We start from the raw sequence: 22589 nt of genomic DNA, 5'->3' as shown, positions 1-22589 counted from the left end.
GGATACAATCCATGAGACTCTCCAGGAAAGGTTTGACCTGTTAAAAGCTCACTCGGACTATTTTTCGTTTTTATACGACTTCACAGTTCTCAGGAATATCAACCGAGAGGAAATAACAAATCATTGTATGGATCTTCATCTCTATTTAACGGACGGAGACAAACATGATATTAATGGCCTAGAGCTTCGGGCGAGATTTTAGCTCTAATTGCTCTAATAACACTAGATAATGCCGAAAACTTTAGTTGTCCAAAACAAATACTAAAATATTTAAAAATTCACGATCTGATTGGAAACTTTCCAAATATTTACATCTCTATAAGAATGTTATTAACGCTGCCGGTTTCAATGGCAACCGGAGAGAGAAGTTTTTCTAAACTCAAAATAATTGAGAATTACCTGAGATCAAGTAGTATGACACAAGAACGATTAAGATTATCCTTAATATCTATTGAGCACGAAATAGCGAACACTCTAAACATCGACGATTTTATTTCAGAGTTTGCCGAAAAAAAGCAAGAAAAAAGTTTTAGTTTTATCCATGTTAGGAATTTTGTTTCTCTCTCATTATGTCTATGTATTTATTACGAATTTTGTTTTGTTAATAATTTATAATAATTTATATTACCTAGTTTTAGGTGTTAGTTTGGCTAATGTACCTTATAAGGTTTTTTTATTCTTGTTAGGTACCATGTGACGCTCCTTTTAAATACAAAATTTAAATGCTAATTCTGAAAATCTTGCAATATTTATTTCTTTTTTTTTTCGGAAAGCGTTTGATATTATTTCTTACCATCTGTGGCGCAACTTTCATAATTTTCTTTTCACACTTGATTCTTCGGATCAAACTTCGCACTAATAAAAAAAAACGATTGTCTGTAGGGGGGGAGGGGCTTATTTTTTCGGGTTTGCTCCACGCGGCCAGCAGTCTAAGGACGGCCCTGGTTCCATAGGTATTTCATACATGTCCTTATACAAAATAAAGTTTCTTATATGCAACACACTGTGTTTTATTTATAAAATTAACAGATAATAATAATAAATTTTAATAAACAATATATTTGGCGATATAATTCCGGAAACAGCCGAACCGCTTCGAAATTATCAAAAGCTTTGGGTCGCGACCGTTGCAAGAATAGCGCCAAATAGTATTTACATTGAGCACTTTCCAATCTAAACTTGTTTCATTTATCTATGTCCTACTATGAATGCTTTGTCGTTATTTGTACTAGTGAATTTCTCCACTATTCTAGAGATTTGTTAGCCACCCACTGTTTTACATCCGGCGAGATTAAGTATAATTAATATTTTAGCTTAAGAACGTGAAGCTTATACTTAAGCTTCATTCAGAACCTCGCAATTAGTGGAATAAATTAGGGGTTTCAATTACCTACACTTTATACTTTTTAGTTTACGATTATTCACACATATGTCAAAAATATACAATTAAAATTAATAGAATATCTATAGAGAAAGGAATCAATAGAGAAAGCCTAATATTTAGCTTAGAAAACAAAATACTTTTGATTTCTAACCACATTTTCTCTTGACGGATGATAATCAAAAGACCAAAATGACATTCCTCGCAAATTTTGAAGTATAATTAGTGGAAAAGTTAAAAGTTTGGTAATTTTTGGTAATGGTTTTTTACTAATTAAAATTTCCTACCACTAATTTTAGCGTTCTGAATGCTTACTTACTTACTGCCATTACTCACTGACGAATATTTGACACGCATCAAAAGATTAGGCAAGGCGTTTTCTTTCATGAGCTTTTCTGTGACTGAAAAGCGCGATTAGAATTAGAATAAGTGGGAGGGGGGTTAATCTCTGCGACCTTAGAGATCTATTGTGTCTCCCTTTCTTGAGTTATAACTCATCATACAGTCCTAGGACTTCCTACGGAGACCCGTGTCCCTCACAGTCGAGGAGCTACGACCCAGGCCGGGTAGACGAAACGGTAGCTTGTGTCGCCTGTCGTGTTTAGAGGTAGGAGGTAGGCTCCCGACCCTTGGAGGAGGTGGTAGCTTGTATGCCACTTGCGGAGGATGGTCTCACGCAAGTGTCAGCCACCTCTCCTGTAGTTCTCTTTGGGTTTGGCCCCTTGGAACTTTCATTGTTACTGTTCCCAGTGTCGCTAGGGGGTTTCCCCACAGCTTCACCGGTGATGTTTTTATTACTATTATTATCAGATCTCATAGTGTTCCTATGAGTCGCTAGGGACAGTCGGTCCACTTCTACAGAGCCCCGCATGTAGAAGTAAGGGGTAAAATACAATTCCCGGTGCCCCAAGGAAAAGCGCGATACGTGATGTTATCTCTCTTCCGCACTCCGGACATTCAAAAATCTCATTACTTTGTTGCCTCTTTACTTTTTGGTTGTCGTTATTGACAGAATTTCTGAATGCTTACATTCAAATTAGAGGAACAAACTTCTATGCTAATTGAAACCACTATTGCGAGGTTCCGAACGAAGCTTTACTAACTCTAATTAAATAACTAGTTCCAATTGTATGTTTGAATTACACATGTTATGTGTGATACAAACGAGTACGTAAAAATTTCCATATATAGATCATTATCTGAATGAAACATATTTATAGGTATCTTCAAAATTGAAATTTTTATAAGATCATATATTATATCTTAATTTGGTAGAGGTGATTATTAAGAATATCTTAAAATATATCGACTTCAAGAAGTTTCTGACATATTTTGATGTTGTTCTTAGGTCTAAAATAGCTCAAAAATTTCATACTCCCAGTTTTATGTATTCTGACAATCCATTAAAACAGGGACAGAGGAAATCTAGCATAATTTTACGATCAAGGAAATAAAAGCTAGTCCATCTGCTTTTTGTGTTTATATTTAGGAGAATGACTAAGATTTATGATGTCAGTATTTTTAGTTTTATAAATTTTGTACGTAATAATCCAAATAGAAATATTCTTCTCTCAAATTTAAAAAATGGCAAATTATTTTTTTTCTAATTTTCTCGTTTTCCACTTAATAGCACCGTTTATATGTCTTACATCTTCCATATTAACATATATCATACTATTCTTTTGGAGTTATAGTTATCAATAGAATTACATCAAACTAAAATAGAATAAGTTAAAAGAACTTTTTAGTTATATTTTATTCAGTTGGTAACATAAATAATATGTCACTGAATAAAGGGCTTATCGGTTTTTGTTTAAAAAAGATGAATTTAACCTTAATGTCTCTCAAAATTTACAATAAGAAGCCGTTTTATGGATACATCTTTCTTTGTAATAGCCCGTTTAACCCTTAAGAATGAATATTTGCATCAAGTTAAATAATCACAGATAATCAGTCAAATATAGAAAATATGTATGTATTATGAATAACTCCTTTATTTCACTATGCTTTCACATATAACCAAATATTTATTATACAGGGCGAGTCTTATATAAGTGCAAATATTTTAAGGGCTGGTAGATCTCGATAATAAATACTTAAAATTTAAAAAAAATAATTTTTGCTTAAATTTTGAGAACCGTTATATGTTTTCTGGGTTTTCTTTCTTGTAAATGTAATCTACCACCTATATTGCCATATTGTGAAGAAATTATGTTTTTAACTAAAATCTAAAAAAATTCTCGATAAAAACCTCATAATCGAGTTTCTGGGGTCGAAATATACTACCCTTAAAAATATTTGCACTTATTTAAAACTCACCCTGTATTATAGATATTAAAGGATATTAGCCTTGATTTGGAAGTTGAGATGAAAAAAATTAGTAATTAACCAATCTCAGGGGAATGTGTAGATGTAGATAATGATCTTAACCCTTCAAATGTCCCATTCGGTCACAGTGGGGGAAGTTTGAAAAAACGACCGCCATCTTGGATTTTTGCGATAGATAGAGAATTAAATTTCAAACATTTTACTTAATATTAACTATAATTACTTAAACTTTCTTAACTAATATTACTTAAATTATTAAGTAAATATTAACGGAGATGCCCCAATTAGTTTTTCAACGTATTTCGCTCATACTTACGAGCATTATCAGACAAAAATATAATTAAAGACACACCGTACACGTTCACATTTTATATATTAAAACAAGGCAGAAACTTATGTTCAATGTCTTATTATTGTTGTACTTAGTTTAAAATTACATCAGTGTGATCGGCTTTTAATTATTTCCCAGTGGTTTTCAAATAATTTGTAAACATTTTCTGCTTCGAATGAATGATATATCATTTGTTAATTTTCTTCCTTCCCTTATTTTTTCTAATCTTTTTCTAATCTTTCTTCTCTAATCATTTGTTCTAGGCTTTCTCAAATATCATATCCGATGACGAATGGCGAAGCTTTGAGGTAAGCGTGGACCAAACCGGAAAGATCATTTTGACAGACAAAAATTTAGACAGGGTAGTAATCGAATATATTGACAGCGAGCCATTGAAGCCGATGTATCTTCTTATGCGTAGTCAAAACTCTAGTCTTTGGAGGATTAGTGAAAGTAGGTAAAATAATTTTTTATATAAATATTTAAGAACACATTTCAATTTGCTTTTAAGAATTAGTCAATTCATAAATACGATATGATCGCAAAAAACGTCGTCAGAGATGGCTTGGAAATAAAGGTCGCTGTCATTTAGAAATGTTAGCTACAACCAACCGGACTTTATTTTTTTTTCGATGATATCGTATGATGATGCGTACTTACGATCTCACAATATTTTAAAATATTTTACACTTTTATTTATAACATTGAGTTCTTTAAATGTAATTACGATCTATTCAACAGGGTTAATAAAATGTATTGTTGTGTGTCATTTCTTATACAAAGATTTGTTGCCAAAGCCAAACACATAAATAATATTTCAGACAATTTAGTTTTATCTTCGGTTTTATCCATCAGATTTTAAAAATTTCATAAATGTGCTAGTTTTAAAGTAGTCTTATCTCATATACCTTTGTGACACAGAGAGAGGTCGTAGACCCTACGTATACTCAAGTACAAAATACATAATTGTACAGGGTGGGTCAAATTCGACGCTTTTAAATGGAAACACCCTTTTCTATAGGAAATAGACGAAAACTAATATCGGTGTCTGGAGCTCAATTTTCATCAAAAACATGATGGTGAAATCCGCACATCAATATCTGTTACCGTTTCGGAGTTACGGGGTGTTTTTCAAAAATGTGCATTTTTAACAAATCGCTGTAACTTTTTTGCTATGGAAAATTTTGTATTTCTGTGAAAACGTTTCCAAAGCATCTTTTTACGTAGAATTTAATTGTTTAAGTATAATTTTTTAAAAATAATAATTTAAGAATTATCAACAGAAAATTTGATTTTTTATATGGGACACCCTGTATATTTTTAATTTATTGAAAAGAATTTAAAATTACCTTTCCAAAAATATAACACACTTGATATTTTGCTCGATTCCTCTTCGAGATATAGAGTATATAAAAATTCGCCCGCTTTAAATCAGTAGGCTTTGAACAGCACCGGCTGTAATGCAAAAAAGTGTGAGCATCAATTAAAACGAAAATAATATTTGCTATGAGAGATGCAGAATTTTATAACAATTTAAAATATATTTAACCAACATCAACACATTTAAACTATACCTAATAACAATAAAAATAAATAGCAAACCAAGACATGAGATTTTGCTACAGGTGTTCGACCTTAGTGTTCGACATATCAACCGTCTTCTGTTATGGACAGACGGGACAGTTTTTGAACATTTCCCGCGGAATTCATTAACTCAGTGGGGGTGAAAGATACCCTCTCATATCTGCTAAGTATTTCTAATTTTTGTCTAGATTATACAAAAGAATAAGCCAATAAGAAAACTTTATTCTTCCGCAAATATATCCATAGGATTAGATCCATGGGCACTAAGTCAGGCGGCCTCGACGACCAACGGCTGGGATCTTGGTTAGCTATGTAATTATTCTTGAAATTGGCTGCAAAAATTTGCTGATAACTTCAGCGTTCAGGGGCGGTGCGTCGTCTTGCTGGAAAAATATGGTTTCGAGTTCCCTTAGAGGTATATCATCAATAAGGGGTCCAAAGCCTACTAGTTAAAAGTGGCGAACTTTTAAAAATTCTGTATTTCGAAGGGGATTATAACAAAATATCAAGTGTGCTACATTTTTGGAAAGGCAATTTTAAATTCTTTTCAGTTAATTAAAAATAAAATTTTACAAAAAATCAAATTTTCTGTTGATAACTCTTAAATTATTAATTTTAAAAAAATTATACTTAAACCATTAAATTCTACGTAAAAAGGTGCTTTGGAAATGTTTTCATAGAAATACAGAATTTTCCATAGCAAAAAAGTTACAGCGATTTGTTAAAAATGCATATTTTTGAAAAACACCCCGTAACTCCGAAACGATAACAGATATCGATATGCGGTTTGCACCATCATGTTTTTGACAAAAATTGAGCTCCAGACATCGATATTAGTTTTTGTCTATCTCCTATAGAAAAGGTTGTTTCCATTTAAAAGCGTCGAATTTGACCCACCCTGTACAGGGTTTTAAGAGATATTTAGTCCGCCAGAAAGTGAAATAAAAATAAACAAAAGACTATCAGAAAATAAAGAGAATCTTCACTTTTTTAATGGGACACTTTGTACCAAACTACAAAAAATAGCGAGTATTCTTTATACAGGGGTGAGCCTTAAATAAGTGCAAATATTTACAGGGCTGATGCTGGTAGATCTCGATAAATGATACATATTTTCTCTTTAACGTTTTTGAATTAAGTCCAAAATAACAAAGTTATTTTACTTAATTTCAATTTAAATTAAGTAAATTAACTCTGAAAGTCATTTTAACGCCCAGGTATAAAAGTAAAGCACTTTTACGCCTAAGCACAAAAGTACGAAAATATATTATTACACTGACATAAAGTGTCATATTCAACGAGCATAACCATAGCTTCTCGATTATAATTAAATACAAGGTTTGACTTTTAAATCTTCTTATATTAATTGGAACGTTTGAATTTGTTTAAAAACTTACTTGTGGCGTTTGAAAAATAACTTTTTGTGCCTCGGCAGTACGTCGTCAAAAGTATAGCCTCGCCACGAAAGATGCTATTTTTACTCCTAATAAAACAACATACCATTATTTTCAAATTATTTGCACTATTTGATATGTTTACTATCTATACAGAGAAGACCAGGCTACTAGTAACATAGCAAGTTGCCGGACGAATTTACGTTTACCCTATTTGCGTTCGTACTAGAGATTCACTGCCGATGCCGGCTAGTCGGCTGGTCAGGCACTACGCAGTTGCAGTTGTGCTAGGACGGGTCGGTCGTGACACAAGGAATACGACGCGAGGAGTGCCGAGTATTTATTTTCATTTTAAGTGTTTACCTTCATTTAAGGTAACATTTAAAATAAAAATACTTAAATATTTATTATTTGAGTGTGTTTACAAGCCAAAATTAAAAATAAATAAATTCTCTAAACCCGAAAAAAACTAAAATATTACTCTAAATAAAAAAAAGTTATAACAAGTGTTCAAAAAGACCACCTTCTTGTGCTAGACAGAAGCCTAGGCTGTCGTAAAATCCCCGTCTGACATTGGCTAACATATTAGGGCTAATAGTTTGGAAAGCCTCTCGTATTTTTACTTGAAGCTCGTCCAGATTATTAGCCCTATTACATAACCCCACAAAAAGAAATCATTGGGAGAAAGATCTTGTGATCTAGCGGGCCACAAAATAGTTCTATATCCACTAATTAAACGGTTGGGAAAAGTATTGTTCAAATATTCTTGAACAATACGGGCATTGTGGACAGAGCAACCATCTTGTTGAAACCAGACATTGTGGAATCTTTCTCCCAATAACTCACGAATTCTAGGGACAATCTGCTGCTGTAACAAGTCCAAATACTTTGCGACAGTTAAATTACCCTCTATAAAAAATGGACCAATCATATGCTCCCCTACAAAACCACCCCAAACACTTGCTTTAACTCCTGTTCTTCATTAATTAACACATCAGGCTTTTTGTGTTTTTGTGGGGACACGCACCCATGTGTTTCAAAATTATTAATAACTCTTGATATAGTAGGTAAAGATGGAATTGGCCTGTTTACGAAAGTTTGAGGAAAAATTGTTTGTATATCCCGATAAGACCTATTTTGGAAATACCATTTTACAATTTGAATTTTCTCGCGAACTTCGTAAACATCCATTATTTTACTTAAAAAATAAATTTTACACGAGAGCTGTAGCGAGAATCTATGTATTCGTTTTGGCTATTAAAACACGAATAAATACAAATTCTGTAACATTCTTATCACATATCTACCTATTTTTATTTTATCGCCTTTTTTCGCCTGCTTTTTATCCGGCGGACGGGCATACGCTAATTCGTCCGGTTCTGCCTATGTTACTACTACGGTGGTCCGGTCTGTATAACTTTAACTGTTCCATAGTAAAAAAAATGGTATAAAGATCACATTCTTATCTGTGTTAGTCATGTGCCGGACAATTTTTCACAAAGAGGAGAAAAAGAAAGAAAATTAAATTTGTTATGGTAAGATGTGATTGAACACCTGCAGTGCAAGGACGTAAACCCAATTTAAATACTGAGATAAAATATTTTGCTAAGAAATATCGTTGCACATATTTTTTATAAAATAAAAGCTAATCAACAGCTACGGTTTGTACTTTATACAAGGTGTCCCAAATAAGTGTAAGTATTTTAACTGGTAGTATAGTTCAAGCTCAGAAACACGCCCATGAGGGTTTTTTCGCCAAAAAACATTTTGAAAATTCGAAATTTTTTGAAAAACTTTTTGGATTTTTTTTTATAAAACATTATTTCTTGATAATATGGTAACATAGGTATTAGATTAAATTTACAAGAAAGAAAATCCAGATAAGATCAGTGGTTTGGACAAAATTTCAACAAAAATCTTTTTTTTTGGAAATTTTCAAAGTAAAATAACTTCGTTATTTTGGACTTATTTAACCGACTATACCAATAGGTATGGTAGGCTTTTAAGATCAGCAAAAAAACAGTTTTTTTAATTTCACTCAAAATGAGTTATTTGGGTCATAAATGACCTAAATACAAAATATTTTCATGGTGTCTGTCTGTCTGTCTGTCCGTCTGTCCGTCTGTTAGTCTGTCCGTCTGTCCGTCTGCCGTCTGTAACACGATAATTCAAAAACCGCTGAACAGATTTTAACCAAATTTGGCACAAAAATACTGTGGCACCCGAGAATCTGGCCATTAGTTTTTGGCGGGGGTGGGGCTTTGGTAAAGGGGTATGAGAAGGGGTTAAAAATTTTAAAAAGTCGTAACTCCAAAATTACAGTAGCTAGCGAAACGCGGTTTTCAAATTAAGATTAGGAATAATATTTGCAACAAAATTTGTAATAACATCAAAATCAGTCAAAGTCGCAGTTTTCGAGATACAGTGAATATCGGTTATAACGACATTGAACGGACCGCTTAATTTCGGTCGTTATAACCGGGCGTCGTTATAGAAAAATATGTAACAAAATGGGTTATATATTTTTATTACGAAAATAACGTTCTGTTGTTACATATACATATGTACATATGTGTGTATGTATACATATAATGTTATGCGAGTATGTACATACATATATGTATATATTATGTATGTATGTACATACTTAATGTACATTTGTATACAAACATATGTATTAAACATTTAAATAAATGTTAATCATAAAACAGAACAACTAAACTTTTTTAAAAAGGTCAGTCAATACAGATTGTTTTCGTATTTTCTTAGAACTTATGAACGCCTTTTCAACCATATTTTCTAGGTGCACTAAAGTCGGATTTACAATATCGTCCCTATCATTATTAAAAACAAAGAAATGTCTGACAGTTTTAATTGCTGAACAAACCTCTGTTATGGCTGGTGGATGATATTCGTCAATCACCAGTTCCTCCTCCTCTTTATCACTTTTTTCATTCTCTTGCGGATCTTCCAAAATTTCTGAGTCGGTCAATTCATCCGTGGTTGTCACAACCTCATCGACTTCTACAGAATTTTCCCAGTTTTCTTGGGTACCAAAGTCAGCGATCGGTAATTCACTGACCCATTTTGCTAGAGGTAAGTTTTCATCTTCAGGGGGTCACTTTTGCTTTGAAGTTTAATTCACTCTGAAAGTGAAAGATTTTCCTCTTCGTCAGAACTTGCGTGATCGTCCGGCAGGGCGGTAAATCCGGCATGACCAAAACATCTTGAAATTGTCTGTTGGGAAACGTGATCCCAAGCTTGTCATATAAAACTAATGGCCTCCAAAATGTTTAATTTGTAAAGATTATTAGAAGTCTCATATTTTTCTAGGACTTTCATGAAGCGCGGATTTACCGTATACAATAAAAAGGATTCCCCGAACTTCGGCACACAGTGGCTTCAGTTCGTCGTTGCATACGTTATCGCTCGTTGTTATAACCGATTACTTGGACCAATTTAAGTTAAATTATTGGTCGCTATATAAGTGCGTCGTTACATGCACAGTCGTTATAGGCAACACCTCTTCAATGCATTTAGCATAGAACTCAGTCGGGACCTTAATATGTCGTCGCTATAACCGATATGTCGTAAAATCCGATATCGTTATAAGCGATATTCACTGTATTAACATATTTTAGTATTCCCGGCGCCAATTTTTTTTTTGTTAATACATTTTGTATATAAATAAAAGAGATTTGGTATAGTAGTATGTGACATAAATTAGGATGGATTGACGTATTTAGTTTATCCGATTGACGTATTCATTATTCAGTTAATCACAGCTTGTGTGGATCACTTCCTGTTTCCGGTAACGACCGAGCAGACAAACTGGCTAACGAGGCAACGCTCTTACAGAATATTGAAGGAACTCCATCCGTTGTCGATTTCAGAAATTTCCACAAAAACGTGTTCTTCAGTATATTTCAAAATGAATGGGACATCCTCGAGGGAACTAATAAACTTAGATCACATATGCCACTTCTTCATCTGTATCAAAATATATATTCTCTTGAACGCGGATCTTTCTGTAAAGTTGTTAGAACCGTCACAGGACACTCATATCTTACCAAATCATATATTATCAGAAATGAACCCCCTCCGAAATGCACCTTATGCAACAACTTAATGTCAATGAGACACATTCTTTTTGAATGCTTACCTGTTGCCTCCCATAGGTCTAGATTCTTTAATGATGTTACCTTGTAGCGTTTTTTAAACAACCACCACTGCGAACGGCAGCTATTCATCGGAGAGCAGTCGTGGATAAGGTATTTCACTGGAAAGAAAACTAATTAAGAACAATAAACAAAAAAAATAGATATTGGGCGCCAGGCATGTACAGAGAAAGAAAACACAGTTGTATAATACTTAAAACTAATGACTATATTTATTCATGACGTTCTTTACTGATACATGACATTATAGAGTGCTAGTAAATATATAGTGGTTATATGTCAAAGAAAGTGGTGGTAAGAGTCGTACTAAATATCAATGAAAACAACTACGATAAAATACAGGACATGTAAAGTTTAAGAGAAAATATGAAATGTAGCATTACTTTAATTAATTTAATATATTCCATATGATGCTAAATCGAAGATGTTACAACCTGTAGATTCTAGAATCTATGTTTGATTATCCATCTATTAAAATAGTGCAATAGTATCTATAAAAGTAATACCATTACAAGACGTAATGCAATGAAACCTAAGATCTAAATTATATTTTAAAGATTATACTGTACCAATACAAGACGTAATGCAATGAAACCTAAGATCTAAATTATATTTTAAAAGATTATATCGACATGAATGTTCTTAACAATCTAACCACTGAACATAGTCTGTATTTTGATATTACTTAAGATGTACGTTATTGTTTAAGACTGAAAATATAGAAAATCTAAAACATAAAAACTAGAACGTAAATCTACACTTAGCTGTTCTTTATGTAATCTTGCTTCAAACAGTAGCAGCGTGAGGTGGTCTCGCATCTCTGTACTCAGCCATCCAACACAACCAAGGGGCCTGAATGAGACACCATAAATTGGTACAGCCGTAACTAACTAGCTTACAGCTGGGAACGAAGCAGCATGGGACTCAAGCTACATCCACGCTGTGGCACTTAGATGTAAGAAAAAATCGTTCTTACTGGGGACACTCGTCCACAGGACATCTGTACTTAAGAGAATGTCTGTACATAAGGCACTACCCGTACCTTGGACACAGTCCATACCTTGGACACAGTCCGTACCTTGGACCCTAAAAATATGAAACTCTTGTTTAAAACCAAACAAGGTCTAATAAACAATAATGAAACCTACCTCAGAGAGAAATACTTCCGAGGGCTCAATAAATAATAAACAACATGTCCTTTCTTCCATGTGACATTCTGGAGGACAAAAGAAAAGGGACGCCAACGTGCCAGCAAAATACAAATACAAGTTGGGACATCCGTAACTCTACCCTAAAAATATTCAATAATAATATCGAATCTAAAAGGATAATATCTCATCTTTACCTGTTGCTTTGAAATAGCAGCTGATTCAGATTATACAGCAAGATTTAAATAATCACCATTTCTAAAAGCTGGGATAAAACAGAGCGTCAAAACAAAGTGAGGTTAAGCACGGAGAGTTGACAGAAGCGATGTTGACAGCGCGCGCCTTCACAGAATAGTAACAGGGTTGTGTAGAACGATCACAGGGTTGGCGACCAGGGAACGTAAAAGTTACGCGTCAAATAATCTATCCGGCCTGAACGAGAGGGAATCCGGTGATGATAGGCCAGACATCATATATTATATATAAAAAAGACATGTAACGAACTAAAAACGTTACAACCTATGAGAATATTTTCGCGCCTTTTAACATTTCGATGATTAATAAAGTTATGAAATTCTTAGACAACATCAACATAACGAAAAAACTTTAATTTCTAACTTAAAATAATTTAAAATAACTCCATATTAAATAAAGCTTATTATTGAGCGCTAAAAAACCCTCGCTGTTGACGCGCTCTATAAATCAATACCTCTCTCTCTCTCACACACTAAGTAAATCTAAACAGTGTACCTACTTAATAATAATTAGTCTTATGAATTTGAAAAAATAATTAAGAAATATTTTTAGGTCATTTTATGTATACAAGGACCTCCCAGATATCACGACTAGGACCTCAGCAGCATACCACATACAAGGACTTGTGCATTTCTATGTATGTAGCCACTTGTAGTAATTGCGAGATGAGTTTCTTCTATTTGAATGGTACAATCAGGCATATTCTAAAATATGTTGGTCCTACGGTATGTATTCATTATGTTGTTTTATATTAAAACTAACTACCTCTTTTAACTTATTTTACTTAACATTGGAAGTATTGTATTATTGGTATATATCATTATTTCTTTGACTGTGGTAGGCGATGATTTATTATTGAAACTAAAAGAATTTTGGACTTCCATTTTCTATATTTATTTTTATTTGCACAAGGTATCAAGTGTGAACTAATTTAAATACTAAATCTACTGAGTTAGTACTAGAGCAGAGAATTCACGGCATTGAGGTAACGGGTGACTTCCGTTATGCTCTTCCCGCCAACATCTTCTTTACAAAGCTGTAACCTCAGAAGAAACGATTCCGGGACCTATACGAAGCCCGACAGCCGCACAGGAAATGCAGGACCTTTCTTTCGGGTCCTTGCAGCGTCGGCAAACTTCATTAAAAGGGATCCCCGAATATTTGTCAATTGGCCAGTGTTCCGTATTTTCCTGGCTGTCCTGCAGGTGCTCAAAGTTTTCCATCTACTGTTCGCCATAGACAGAAAATGTAGGTAAATGTCTTTTTTATGAACATTTCTATATTTCCATACTTCTTTAAATTTACGCTTTTTCCAATGAGATTCCTTGTGGACAACCCGGGCTTCCGACGATTTTAGGCTGTGGTGCTTGGACTATACAATGATCTGCAATACCTAACTTTCATTGTTTCGCGTCTTTGCTTATGATTTATTTGTTTGTTAAGTCGTACATTTAGAGCAAGGTATCTCGTAGATGCACTCCTTCTCATGTTTTGATGATTTTTTTTTGTTAAGGTACTTCTTAGAGTGGTTCTCTACTAAAAACAGTGTTAATTTTATCCTGATCTTTTCTGAAATTCTTTTCAAATATGGAATCATCAAGAGAATCTTGATGATTTGATGAATCATCAAAAGAATTTTTGAAGATTCTGACTTTGACAAGTGAAAATTCTTTCTGTTCTTGTTTGCGGTTGTTCTTAGCAAATGCTATAGCAGCGCCAGATCTCGTACAATGTATGCGACCCAAAACAATTATACGTTTTAGCGGGCATAAGTCGAGCAGTCCAATCCGAATTTATTTCTTTTATCTAAGAGCCGTTTTGCGGGTGAATGGTGTCTTCTAGTATATAAGCTGAGTAGTTTTAGGATTCTGATTCGTTTACACTTGATGACAAGTGATTTATGTCAGTAAAACATCTAATCAAAGTATTGTGTAAAAATAAATAAAGAGAATGGTCAAGAAGTCCGAATTTCTTTTAGTTTCAATGTAATAATGCTTCTATTAATAATTGGGTATTAAAGTTGTTAGTTAGTTGACAACACAGGTGAAAGTACTCCGTCGGACGTTAAAAGTATACACTATGGTCTGCGCGGATGCGGACGGTCCGTGAAATGTGAAACAGCACTTAATATCACAGAGATAGCCTCTTAAAAATTGAAACAATTCTAATTACTTTTATAGAATATTAAAAATAGTATATATATATATATATATATATATATATATATATATATATATATATATATATATATATATATATATATATATATATATATATATATATATATATATATATATATATATATATATATATATATATATATATATATATATATATATATATATATATATATATATATATATATATATATTGAACGAGCAATTTATGCTTGTCTTGAGTTGAATACTGTACTTTGTCCACGGCCATTATAATAATTATGAGGAGTGTTTGAATTTGTATTTTTAATGTTAATCTTACTATTAATTATTGTATTCATGTTTTAGGAGAAAATGTCACTGCCTACTTAAAATTTGACAATTTCAAACCTCAAAATTAACTAAAAAATAATAAAAACGTCAATATCATCAGTTGCTATACATCGAGAGTCGCAGTCATCTCGAACTATTCTATTTTCAAATATTTGGGAAGTTTATCATTAGATGTGTTTTACGACATACCTGTATATTAGTACTTTTTTCTACCACCTTTAGTAAAATAAATTTGTGGAAAAATGATAGATCCTACCACCAGCAGCTGACTTTTTGTTGTTTTGTGTAACTAAAGTTGGTTATTTGTGTTTTATTTATCGTTATATACGGGGTGAGTTTCCTACGATGTTCTCTATGGGTATCTCGGAAACTATTGGAGATAGAGAGTCGGTTAAATGGGGAAAGAATTGCAGTTTTGTGGGGTCATAAATATGCACCTTTCAGATTTTTGAAAAAGTTCATGACTTACTAGATATTTCGAAAAAAACAAATTTCGGCTATTTTAAAAGTTGTCCCTAGCTCCATTATAAGCTGTTTTAAAGATCGCGCACACTATACCTGCACGGACCGGCACGGACCAGACCAGTAAAATCTACCGGTGAAGGTGACCGTGTTATTTAATAGAGTAGAGCACACTAGACCAGTACCAGCATCGTGAGCACGCCACGCCACGACCGTCAAAACAGTCGTGTCGGTCAGGGACAAATATGACCGGCAATATTTATGCCTGGTCGTGCTGGTCCGACCTAATGTGCGCACCGGCGAACCAGCACACCTCCACAAACATGCAAATATTGAAGGGTTTGTCAGTATTTCGAGTACGCTAGCTGGCTCAAGTTGCATGATGTAGGTTAGATTTCGTTTATTTTTGTTCGAACCTTTAAATCGTTTTAAATATGAATGAAAAAAAGCTTATTTTACTGGTACAAAAGTATTCAGAGCTGTGCGATACGAGCCAAGCATTTTATATATAGAGACCAAGAAAGAAAAGATGCAATATGGGAGTCGATAGCAAAAAAAAATAATTAAATTTGATTTGTGACATTCGAAAATATTGGAAAAACTTTTCTTCGAATCTTTTTAATTCAGGAAACAAATAATGAAATTCGCCATATTGCTTTCTCTTTTGATTTATAGGGTGAACCCAAAATCTTCTTTTTTTCTTAGCTTCCTTCTCTTCCTCCTCTTCTTCACACAACATGGCTAAAATAATAATTTCTTCCTCTGAACTACTCATTTTCAATACTTCTATGTTGCACGCTCTAGTAGTTGAGCCTTGACAACTGTACTTTTTTCGAAACTCTCGCTTATGTTGCTGGTCTGTGGCGGTAAAGTGTGCGATGTCATGCAGGATGCAGGTTTGTGCTGTGCTGGTCCGTACTGGTCCGTGTAGGTATAGTGTGCGCGATCTTTTAGACAAAAAGTTTCCAGATAAAAGTTGTAGATAATCACATCCATAACGAGACTGTGCCCTTCGTTTTCTTCTAAAGCCTGTCATTTTTGACATATGACACAAACATATGTTTTTTTAAATGGAAATCATAGTTGGCCATGACTTATAGCTAATATCTTATCGTCGAGTTATGGCTAATTCTTATCATTTTTAAACAATTTTACTTAGTTAGCCATGGAAACAGGTTTAATCGTCTTTGCTCTCAGAAATGTGAAGCTGTCACATCCAAATTTTGTAAATTAAAATAAACAAAAATTGTAAATATGAATTTTTCAAATGAAGAAAAGCGTGTAGATACTCCCGCATCAATAGAGTGGTCCCAACATGACTTTTATTACGACCCCCCCCCTCATAATGAAAGAAATGTTAAAAATTATTTACATCATAATTATGCAAACTCAGGAATAGAAAGAGGTGGACCAATTGCATGGGCCTCCTCGATCACCTGACCAATCCATTTTAGACTTTTTTTATGCGGTATGGTAAACAATAAGGTTTACAAAAGAATTTGTGAATTAAGAGAGGCACTTGAAGTGGCGGTACGAGAGAAGTTTAATTAAGTCCACCCGTTCTTCTATGAGAATAGGTAGTTATTCAGTTTTAAAAAGATGCAACTTAAAACAATGGCGGATTTTCTAAAATAACTTAAAGTGTATGCAGTGATATTATTTTTTAAGTTTTAATTTGTGTATTGTAAATTGCAAGGAACCGTTTAGTAATATATTCTAACTTTTTATAAGTTTTATCAATCATAATAGAATAGGAATACCATGCAATCCAATTGAAATTAATCAAGAAAGATCAGAATTGGCTATAACTAAATGTAACTTTTCTAACATGTCTTGAAACCCGTTCTCTAAAAAACGTAACATTCACCGGTTAACGTATGTATGAACGAAAATGTATGGTCAAGAAAAGTTGAACCAATAATCCTACACGCTTTTCTGCATTTGAAAAATTAATTTTTACAATTTTTGCTTATTTTAATTTACAAAATTTGGATATGACAGCTTCACATTTCCGAGAGCAAAGACGATTAAACTTGTTTTCATGGCTAACTAAGTGAAGTTGTTTAAAAATTATAAGAATGGGCTATAACTCAGCAATTTTTCGAAGAAAACATATTTTAGCTTATATCGCTGAAAAGCTTAAAAAATGGCGCTTTTTATGAAGTCATTGCCAACTATGGTTTCCATTTAAAAAAAACATATGTTTGTGTCATATGTCAAAAATGACAGGCTTTAGAAGAAAACGGAGAGCACAGTCTCATTAAGGATGTGATTATCTACAACTTTTATCTGAAAACCTTTTGTCTAAAACAGCTTATAATGGAGTTAGGGACAATTTTTAAAATAGCCGAAATTTGTTTTTTTCGAAATATCTAGTAAGCCATGAACTTTTTCAAAAATCTGAAAGGCGCATATTTGTGACCCCACAAAACTGCAATTCTTTCCCCATTTAACCGACTCTCTATCTCCAGTAGTTTCCGAGATACCCATAGAGAACATCGTAGGAAACTCACCCCGTGTATATCGATAAATAAAACACAAATAACCAACTTTAGTTACACAAAACAACAAAAAGTCAGCTGCTTGTGGTAGGATCTATCATTTTTCAACAAATTTATTTTACTAAAGGTGGTAGAAAAAAGTACTAATAAACACGGATTCGGAAAACGAATTTATGCCTTTTTTTTTCCTCCAGTCTAGAAAGTTTTTATAGGCAGACATGTAATGATCCTTATAGACTTTTGTGGTAACAATCCAAGACTTGTTAATTTGGCCGCCTCTGCTATCTCTGGTTGTATACAGGGCTCATTATTATTCTCATAATTCATTTTTTGATTTTAAACGAGTTCTTGATATGCCACTTAATAATCACTACCTACCACTACTTAACATTTTAAACGTCAGTGTTTAAATTTTAAACGTCAAAATTAATAAAAAGAAAAGATAAGAAAAACCTCAAATCATCCACGCCGCGCATCGGGATGTTGTGAGTGTCACGTTTGCATAGGAAAAAATGTAAAGGAAATGCAAAGTGTGCTTTATCATAATTCACTGTTACCAGCTGTTATGTTTCACTCTATTACAAATATGGGCACCATATTCCTTCAGCTAGGAAGTAGAATATTGATTTATTATTAAGTGGTCGTGGACAAAATGCTTTATTGTCAGTTATTTAACTAATTTTAGACACTGTAAAATTACAGGACGAAAAATGGATGGAAGTAAAACTGAAACAAGAAAATATAGGAATATCGAAGTTTAACATTTTTGTTGAAACAAAATTTGTTCACGAGGAAAAAGAGAAAGGAGATGGTTGGTGGGCATATGATAACGTGAGAGTTTGCAATGAGAATGGTACATATAATAGTTTATAATAAATTTAAAAAATTGTAAAAGTTTGGTTGTTGTAGAGGTGAAAGTGTCCTATCTTACGCTTTACGAGACATTTGCTCCAGATGATTTGACAGTCGACAGTATATCTTGTCAACTGGTAAGGAAACCAAACTGGCGACCGATAAAACTAGAGTATGATGAAATTTCTGGTAAGAGCTGCGTTTGTGAAAAAAATATACTAATTATTCTAAATTTTTATTTTTTAATAGATTTTCCATCAGTGAAAACTCAAAGTAACGAGACTTGGATAAATTTATCTTGGGAACTAGAAGATCCAGATAAATACCTCAGTTATTTTATTTTCTATCAGGTAAATATTAAACAAAATACAATATATAGACTGGTCCGAACTCTATTCGAGAAACTTTGGCAGCATATTCTGCACATAAAAATAAGTAAAAAAGTTCGTATAAAGTTATGTCCGAAAATGCTTCGTTTCAGAGATACAGGGTGTAACATTTTCATATTTATTTCGATTTTTTCCTAATAATTTCTAATTGAATTCGGTATTTGGATGAAAATCAGTATCTAGAGTATTAGTATCGTCTCGGTTTCTCGGTTTCTTAAACGATCTCGGTTTTACACTACTGATAAAAAAATATTAATTTCCGTAATTTTCTAAGTAAAAAAAATTCTCTCGGTAAAAGTCGCTACGTTCTTGAAAACGATTGTTCAAGATATCAGGAATGGAAATAATCAATGCATCTCATTATCGAAAATAAAATAAACAATGTGTTGACTAAATAGTTATTTGAACGAAATAATAAATTTGGGAACTTTTTAATTTTTTAAGATAATCATCAATTTTTCTAGAAAAAATACGATAAAACTGTTGCTGTTGAATCTTTGGCATAAAACATTTCAAATTTATTATTTCAGACTAATAACTATCCAGTCAACATGCATAATTTTTGTCTTCTAACTATTTTCATTCCAAATATCTTGGAAATAGTTGCTCGTAGCGATTTTTACCAAGAGACATCTTTTACCCAAAAAAATTATGGAAATGTATATTTTTATGCTCAGTAGTTTTATATAGTTCAGTGAATGGAGATTTTTGCTTGGAAAAAAGTCCCGAAGTTTTGCAACTTTGCAGGTTTATAGGTTTTGGGGTCCTTAACTAAAATCCATAAAATGCACATTTTGTGAATATCGGTATTTTGTGAATATCTCGAAAACTAAGCGTTTTTCGCGAAAATTTGAAGAGAGCAAAATTAAAGAGAATAAAATTTCCTATAAAAAAACATATTTTATAAATATTTTCGCTAAAGTCAACCGTTTAGGCACAAAATCCCTGGAAATTTTACAATTTTGCGTAAAATATGATATATTATGTATAGTCGATTTTCCGAAATCAAATGTCGATTAGCGTTCACTAAAACTAGTTTTAGTTTAGTTTCTTCAATTTTGTCATAAAACAGTGGCGTATCATTAATTCGCTCATTAATTTATAAATAATTAATGTTAATTATTGAAAATGTGTACTTGTTTCCACACCGCCCAAATTTTTACGTTTTTATACGTTAATTCTTTCATTTAACGGAGGCCTACTCCACTAGATAATTTAAAAACTTTAACTTATCTGCACAAGCCCGACGGATCTGGCTCATTGATGTCAAAGTCGATCGTGTCTGCTGTGCTGGGCTCATCAGGGTGATCTCTCAGTACGTCCACCTCTTCATCTTCAGCCGCCAGAGGGATATCTACAGGCAAGTCCAACTCCTCTTCATCGGATTCGTCGAGTGACTCTTCAGTGACGTTGTCACAGGATTTCCCATTGCAGTATGCACAAATCATTGAACATTTTAAACCTGCTTTTCTGCATCCGCAGGCTTCACCATAGTTGTTGGTTTTGAATTTACAGGATAAAAATGCCAATAGGGATTTTGGAGCTGGATCTTTCAACGTTGTGACTGGAGTAATGCCTGTTTTTGTTTTCTTCCAACCCCATTCTTCGGCATCTTTGGTACAACCAGACCAATGCTGAACCTGGTTGTAAGTTCGCAATGAATACTGCCCAGCACGACAATTAATTATTCATAAATTAATGAGCGAATTAATGATACGCCGCTGTTTCATGACAAAATTGAAGAAACTAAACTAAAACTAGTTTTAGTGAACACTAATCGACATTTGATTTCGGAAAATCGACTATATGTATATCATACTTTACGCAAAATTGTAAAATTTCCAGGGATTTTGTGCCTAAACGGTTGCCTTTAGCGGAAATTTTCATATAACATTTTTTATAGGAAATTTTATTCTGTTTAATTTTGCTCTCTTCAAATTTTTGCGAAAAACGCATAGTTTTCGAGATATTTATAAAATGCCGATTTTGGGCGCCAGCGGCAAGTCTGGAAATGTGCATTTTATGGATTTCAGTTAGGGATCCCAAAACCTATAAATCTGTAAAGTTTCAAAACTTCCGGACTTTTTACCAAGCAAGCCCTTTTTTTGATCCCCAATGACTGAACTATATACAGGTACGCACGAAGAGATATTACTCTTCAAACCAATTAAGAAACCGATAGGTGGCGCCCCCTACAACTCACGAAATCAAATTTCTCATGTCAAAGAACACCCAGATACGAATTTTCATCCAAATATCGAACAGAAACTATTTGGATAAAATCGAAATAAAAATGAAACTTCTACACCCTGTAGCTTCAAAATGAAGCATTTTAGGACATAAGTTTATACGGACTCTTTTACTTATTTTTATGTGCAGAATACAGTTCGGACCACCCTGTATAAAATTTTAAATTATATAATATTTACTAACCCCAAAATTATACAGGATGAGTTTTAAATAAGTGCAAATAATTTTAGGGGTGGTATATTTCGACACCAGGAACACGTCTATTTTTTTTTCTTCTAAGTTTTCTTTGCAAAAAAGATGGTGAAAATCGTGCGTTTTTTTAAAAGTAAGTTTCTTGCATATTTTAGAAAACTTCTTAGAACTTCCTGTTCATCACAAATTTTCCTACAGTATAATTTCTTAATCTCTGATATTACCATGGGTACGACACTAAAAGGAATGCAAATACAGAAAAAATCCGGTGACACTCAATTTTTATTAAAAGTAAATAATTTCTTTTTAAAGTTGCAAACTTGAATAATCGGTTATTTTGGACTTATTTGAAAAACGGTAAAGAGAAAATATGTTTCTTTTATCGAGATCTACTAGCCCCGAAAATATTTGCAAAAAATTGTGATGAAATACTACTAAACCGAAAACCTTTATATATTTATACAGGGTGGTCCGAACTGTATTCCGGAAACTTCGGCAGCACATTTTGCAAATCAAAATAAGAAAGAAAGTTCGTATAAATGTATGTCCTAAAATACTTAGTTTTGGAGATACAGGGTGTAGAAGTTACAATTTTATTTCGATTTTTTCCAAACAATTTCTGAAGTAACGTAAATATTTGGATGAAAATTGGTGTCTGGGAGTTTTTTGACATGACAAATTTGATTTTAATGTCAATATGACTTCTACTTGTAGAGGGCGCCACCTACATATTTTTAACTGTTTTGAAGAGTAATAATTTTTCGTCCGTACCTGTATAAGACAAATGAGTAAAAAAATATGCCTTTAGAACATTTTTTACAACTCATATTGACATCGAAATCAAATTTCTCATGT

General features: G+C 33.1%; 1 protein-coding gene across 1 annotated transcript in view; it reads left to right on the top strand.

The window, feature by feature from the left end:
- LOC115875202 overlaps window positions 1-22589 on the top strand; it is an 84526-nt gene that overhangs the window by 34159 nt on the left and 27778 nt on the right. The window contains exons 4-8 of the mRNA XM_030890606.1: window positions 4304-4493; window positions 13152-13324; window positions 18754-18904; window positions 18961-19092; window positions 19153-19253. Of these exons, the coding sequence (XP_030746466.1) occupies window positions 4304-4493; window positions 13152-13324; window positions 18754-18904; window positions 18961-19092; window positions 19153-19253 (747 nt within the window). The remainder of the gene's footprint in view (window positions 1-4303; window positions 4494-13151; window positions 13325-18753; window positions 18905-18960; window positions 19093-19152; window positions 19254-22589) is intronic.

Source organism: Sitophilus oryzae, unplaced genomic scaffold (genome assembly GCF_002938485.1).
Source record: "Sitophilus oryzae breed Bouriz unplaced genomic scaffold, Soryzae_2.0 scaffold_1353_pilon_pilon, whole genome shotgun sequence".
Lineage (NCBI taxonomy): Eukaryota > Metazoa > Arthropoda > Insecta > Coleoptera > Curculionidae > Sitophilus > Sitophilus oryzae.
This window is presented reverse-complemented; position numbering and strand designations above follow the sequence as displayed.